This window comes from Dendrobates tinctorius, unplaced genomic scaffold (assembly GCF_039654945.1).
Source record: "Dendrobates tinctorius isolate UK_male_01 unplaced genomic scaffold, ASM3965494v1 ptg000069l, whole genome shotgun sequence".
Lineage (NCBI taxonomy): Eukaryota > Metazoa > Chordata > Amphibia > Anura > Dendrobatidae > Dendrobates > Dendrobates tinctorius.
In genome coordinates this window covers 26,584,778-26,591,311 of record NW_027361737.1, presented here as the reverse complement: position 1 = coordinate 26,591,311, position 6,534 = coordinate 26,584,778, and the positions used below count along the sequence as shown (strand labels likewise).

At 39.5% G+C, this 6,534-nt stretch overlaps 1 protein-coding gene across 3 annotated transcripts in view; it reads right to left on the bottom strand.

Annotated features, from left to right (window-relative positions):
* Positions 1–460: 460 nt before the first annotated feature.
* ATG16L1 (autophagy related 16 like 1) overlaps positions 461–6,534 on the bottom strand; it is a 93,289-nt gene continuing 87,215 nt past the window's right edge. For all 3 annotated transcript variants that reach the window (XM_073581252.1, XM_073581253.1, XM_073581254.1), the window contains 3 exons: positions 1,543–1,590; positions 1,040–1,141; positions 461–847 (listed from right to left, as the gene is read on the bottom strand). In XM_073581252.1, the coding sequence (XP_073437353.1) occupies positions 754–847; positions 1,040–1,141; positions 1,543–1,590 (244 nt within the window). In that variant the 3' untranslated portion in view covers positions 461–753. The remainder of the gene's footprint in view (positions 848–1,039; positions 1,142–1,542; positions 1,591–6,534) is intronic.

Genomic DNA, 6,534 nt, shown 5'->3' with positions numbered 1-6,534 from the left:
AAAGCGTGTAGGTTATTTTTAATTTGGAGGCATTTTATTTTTGGACGCCCATAGTCAAGGTGCACTTTCAATCGGAAACGTCCCAATTTCCTACTGGAAAATCATCATCTAGTTTTTGCCATATCTAAAGTGCTTTTTATGCAGATATTTATATGGAAAACTATTAACAGTTTGCTCCAAAGGTATAAAGAAACAAAAAGTTAAGTATAGCCCATCCTGGGCATATCTGCAAATTAAAACCTGTATCAGTACAGAAGACTGACTGGGATATTCGCAACTGGAAAACAACCAATTTAAAACTATATTACTTTTTCCATGATGACTCAGGGCACTTTTCATGGAAACTGGAGCAACTGGAACTGGAACCTCTAAGCCTATGGGTATTACCTCCGCTCATCTACGTGATTCTCAAACGTATCCCCCCCCATTACTTCTAGGGTGGGCTTTAATAACAAAAACATTTGTAAAATTAAGGATATATTATATGTTTTCATATAACAGTCTTTATATATATTTACACAAAAGGCATCCTCAATTTTGTCATTGTAAAGCGCTTAACAGTTCCATCACTTCACAGGGACGCGAGCCCCTACAAGGCTTAGTGCACAATCAGCCGGTCTGCACATCAAACTCCCCCAAACTGCTTCTGAGTAGAATATGATTCTCTTCTAAGAACAACTGTGCCTGGTTACGAGGCACCAACTAGCTGAGAGCCATTTGTCTTCAGTGCGGCTTTGTCTTTGAGGAAAGTACTCAGAAGTCCGACCATAATACTCCTTTGCTTCCTTTGTCCACGCTAACTACGTAGGCACCAGACGGAGACCAGGTGACGGCGTTAATAGAAGAACTGTAACGAAGAGGAGGACAATCAGCAACACGATTAAATAATACTAGCAAGACACCTACATGGGGGAATTTAAGGTGCGCCAAAATAGAAGGACCAAAAAAAAAAAAAAAAAAAAAAAAATACTAGACACTAATGCTTACAATGGGTCTATTACTGCAATCTGAAGGCCACGCTCCTTTCTTACAGACTTACCTATGGTGCTTGCCAAGAATCTTTTCCACTTTGCCGGTCATCACATTCCAGAAATATAGTGTGCCCTCTGCTGACCCAGCTGCCACAAATCTACCATCAGGACTGAACAAAAACGATAAGAAGTCATGTAAAGGCTGAATGGCCATTTATAAGACATCCAGGCTCCAGAGCACAGTTTCTACAGAAAACGTCCTTCCAAATGATAGCCAAACTATATGCTATATGGGACTATACGGGCATTGTGTGGACATCTCCCAGAGAGCCGTTACCATTTAGAAACACAGGCATACACCAAAGGGGCTTTGCATCTTATAAAGTAATGGCATAGCTCGTTTTATCAATGGTGGGGGGTCCAAAGGATACAGAGAATGGAAGGGGGCGCAGTGTTATATTCCCAGCAATTCTCGCTGTGCACATATTTCGCAGTGCTTTAACCATGCAGTTTAGACGATGGTGTGAAGAAAATGTTAACTTTCCTATTTCCCCAACACTGAAATGCTTACCTAAAAATGACTCTTGTCCAATCGGATCCACACTTGAAACCCTGAGCACTAAACGGCAAAAATAATATATGGTAAGAAAAACACAACACTACATGTATATAAGCTCACATGTACACTTGCCACAGGTGAGATTGAATGAGCATCACATGCTTAAAACAAAGTTGTTTACCCAGAAATTTGTAAAAAGTGTCAACTTAGTCAGGCCTATTTTTGGTGTTTTGTGTGAAATTATGTCCAATTTTCCTTTTTTCAGTTTTTCTGTGTTGTTCCAATACACAAAAAGGAAATAAACATGTGTATAACAAAAGCATGTGTAAGTGCAATAATTTTGAAGGAGAAATACTTCATTTTCTGGAACAATTTCAAGGGTGCCAACACTTTCAGGCAAGACTATGTATGTCTGTATACATGCTTGCATCTATTCACTCCAAGAATGAAATCCAGTCTGCACTCAAAGTCCGTGGTGCTCGTGTCTAGGATTGGCATCACATTTCAAACATAAGACGACCAGCACTCGCTGGTAAGTTTGCAGAATTCGCAGCTTTTCATTCCATGCTCTTCATAAAACAATCGCGGTACATGTTTTGGCTTATACACAAACCTGTTTCAAACAGTCTCCTTTTTGTAAAAGGCTTGTGTTGTTGCCGAAATGCATAACATGATTGTTTTCTGAAGAGTATGGAATAAAAATCTACAAATTCTGTAAACTTACAAGCAGGGTGGATAAAAATCAATGTTTTTTTTTAAAAAAAAATCGGATTTTTTTGATTTAAATCGGATTTTTTTGATTTAAATCGGATTTTTTTCAATAAACTGCTTTTTGAGGAAAATATTTTACCATCCAAAGGTTCTTCCATCATGAGATAAAGCTGAGTTGTTTAACTCAGTAGAATAAAGGCTGTATATGTGTAACATTCACAATGCCATGCTCTTCCAGAGGTTTCTGTAGGATTAGTGGGCAGTTTCTCTCCTATATTATCACAGACGCTCGCTTTACTTACGCAGTTCTCAAAACTGAATTTGACTCCGCAGAGGTCCCAGCCTCTTCTTCACGGCAAAAATGTTACAACATGAACAGAGTTGAGAAAAAGACCTTAATCCTATTGTTCTACAAACCTATGAATACAGAATCAACCCCTTCAGTGCCAAGTCCAAGAAGTTAGACAATATGTTTCTGATTGTTTGGAGTGGAATAGATCTGCACAACACAAGAAGAATGTGAATCTAAGTGTGAGGAGGAGGAAGGGCAAGCAGACAAGAAAATGAAAGTGAAACTTTGAGCACAATACTGCAGCATAGCCACAAACAGACAAGTCTGGATCTGTTTGTGTGTACGATCTGAGGTTTATTACATTCTTTCCTTATAATGGCAGCAGGCCGTAAAAGAGACCCAGTTTGGGAATATTTTAATGAAGCTCCTTCACCTATCGGTAAGGCAGGCATGCGTGCAAAATGCAAACAATGCAACAAAGAGATGCAAGGCCTGGTGGCGCGAATGAGGCAACATCATGAGAAGTGCGGTGATGAAGATGACCAAAGAAACACTTCTGAACAGGCAGGATCTTCAGGTTGGTAAACATTTTTATTGAATCCTATTTCTAAAGACTGAACTGTCATGTGTGAGAAAAATTATATTTCTTATTATTACTGCATGTTACTGTCATTTGGTACAGTTATGAAGAAAAACAAATATTCCTTTTGGGGCAGGGGCAGTGATGTGTTGTGTACAATAAGCAGAAATTGTATAAACAATAAAATAACAGCATTGACTTTTTTTGTTTAGGGGAATTCATGGATTCTGGAAACTATCCACCTCCAAGATCACCATCATCCTGTTCTACAGTTTCAGAGTTATCCATCCAGGATAGTGCTTCATTAGCAGCAGCAGCATCATCATCAGACACCCACAGCCACATATCACCATCAACCAAAAGGAAGAAAAAACCTTTACCTCCTGGAACCACCATAGATAGGTTTGTGATAAGAACTAGCAGATTAGAAAAAGAGTTGATTGATGAAAAAATTGCCCAGTTTATTTATGCAACGAACTCTTCTTTCCGTCTGACTGAGAACCCACATTTCATTAATATGGTTCAGTCACTGAGACCAGGATACAGTCCACCCAGCAGAGCTGATGTTGCAGGGAAACTGCTGGATCAAGTGTATGACAGAGAAATGGAGCAATGTGCAACAGCTCTGGAGGGTAAAATTGTTAACCTAAGTATTGATGGGTGGAGTAATGTCCACAATGATCCTATTGTATGTGCTTGTATAACAACAGAAGAAGGTAAAGTCTTCCTTGCACAAAAAACTGATACGTCAGGAAATGCACACACACAGCAGAATACTTACAAGAAGTGGCAGTAAAAGCTATAACGACATGTGAACAAAAATTCAAATGTCTAGTACGCAGTTTGGTCACTGACAATGCTGCAAACGTATCCAAGATGAGAAGAGATTTAGAAGAGCAGGGAGGGAATACAAAGCTGCTAATAACATATGGTTGCAGTGCTCATTTGCTGCACCTCTTAAACAAAGACTTAAGTGTTCCAGAAATAAAGGCTAATGTTGTTGAAATTGCTAAATACTTCCGTAATAATCATTTTGCTGCAGCAGCTCTGAAAAGGATGGGTGGAACCAAGCTAACGCTCCCACAAGATGTTAGATGGAACTCTGTGGTGGACTGTTTTGAGCAGTATATCAAAAACTGGCCTATTCTGATGACACTTTGTGAAGAAAATCGAGATAAAATAGATGGCACTGTCACGGCCAAAATCCTCAATATTGGGCTTAAGAGAAATGTTGAACATATGCTGAGCTTCCTGAAACCCATCTCTCAAGCTTTAAACAAAATACAGAAAAATAGCTGTTTTATTGCGGATGCTGTTGAAATTTGGAAGGAACTGAGTGAACACTTAAAAACAGAACTACACATGGACAGAATTAAATTACAAGCAGTAAACAAACGAATGGGACAAGCACTGACTCCAGCTAATTTTTTGGCAAATATTGTCAATATCCAATATCAGGGTCAAAACCTAAGTGCTGAGGAAGAGGAGTTAGCTATGACATGGGTATCCAGCAATCATCCATCTTTAATGCCAACTATAATAAACTTCAGAGCTAAGGGGGAACCATTCAAGAAATATATAATAATAATAATCTTTATTTATATAGCACCAACATATTCCGCAGCGCTTTACAGTTTAACAGTTTCAAAACACAAGTCATAAGTAACAACGCTAACAATACAATAATTAAAGCAAAATAAGACGACCCTTCTCGTGAGAGCTTACAATCTACAATGAGGTGAGGGAGATACAGAGTACAGGTGTGTATTTACAATGGTGTATTTACAATGAAGGTCCAGCCATCTTGCGGGAGTGAAGGATGGATGGAGAATGAGATAGTGAATGGGCTACACACGCACACTTACACAGAGAATGTGATAGGCCGCTCTGAACAGGTGTGTTTTGAGGGAGCGCCTAAAACTATGCAAATTGTGGATAGTCCTGATTTCTTGGGGTAGAGCATTCCAGAGGATAGGAGCAGCAAGGGAGAAGTCTTGGAGTCGGGAGTGGGAGGTATGGATTAGTGCAGAGGTTAGTCGAAAGTCGTTTGCAGAGCGCAGCGATCGGCTAGGCCGATAGACAGAAATGAGAGAAGAGATGTAAGGGGGTGCCACACTGTGGAGAGCTTTGTGGGTGAGAACAAGTACTTTGAATTGGATCCTATAATGAATGGGCAGCCAATGTAAGGACTGGCGAAGAGCGGACGTGTCCGAGTACCGATTACCCAGATGGACGATCCTGGCCGCTGCATTAAGTATGGACTGGAGAGGGGATAGTCGAGTGACGGGGAGGCCAATTAATAGAGCGTTGCAGTAATCCAGGCGAGAGTGGATCAATGCAACAGTGAGGGTTTTTGTTGTTTCCATAGTGAGAAAAGGGCGGATTCTAGAGATGTTCTTTAGGTGTAAGCGGCAAGAGCGGGCAAGGGATTGTATATGGGATGTGAAGGAGAGATTGGTGTCAAACATAACACCCAGACAGCGCACCTGCTGCCGGGGTGTTATTGTAGTACCACCCACGGAGAGGGAAATGTCAGATTTAGGGAGGTTAGTAGACGACGGGAGCAGAAGAAGTTCAGTTTTGATATATATGTTTGCTGAAGATATTTTAAGGAAGGTCACACCAGTAAACTGGTGGAAGTCACTTAAGCGCTTGGATTTAGAGACTGTTCAAGTAATGATTTCACTTTTTACAGCAGTAGCTTCTTATGCAGGCGTTGAAAGAATATTCTCTTCCTTTGGACTCATTCATTCTAAATTGAGAAATCGGTTGGGACCCAATAAAGCAGGAAAGCTTGTTTTTCTTTTCCAGATTATGAATAGGAACGAAGAAGATGATGATGAAGATGACGACAAGTGAGCTACAGAGGACAGCAGGGACAGTAGTATTTAAGTTTTTCATGTGTCGGCTGGGCTGACAGTCTAAGTTTCTTAAAATATATATATATATATTTTGTTTAGCCAAATTAGTTAACAAACATGGATGTTTGTTTAAGCAAATAACTTATGCTGTAATGTTGTTATTGTTTCAGTTGAATAAATCTATTTAAATTGTTAAGGTCAGGATTATTTTTCTCCTTCCTAAGTACAACAGAACAGTGGTGTCCAAATATGAATGATTAACCCATTAAACTGGGGAGAAAAAAGTAATATAAAAAGTGATTCTAAAAATCTTCATCTACTTGCATGTTAAAGTAGCAAGAACTAGTTTAGGTAGAAACTTTGATTTAAATCACTGATTTAAATCAAACCTTACTAACTAGTGATTTAAATCGTGATTTAAATCAGTTAGATTTAAATCAAATCCACCCTGCTTACAAGTGACTCTGGCGCCATTTTGAAGATGAACCTTTTAGAGACAGAGAAACTGCTACCCAAAACCCACTTATTTATCGCAAAGTGCCAACACGGCAAGTTAATCT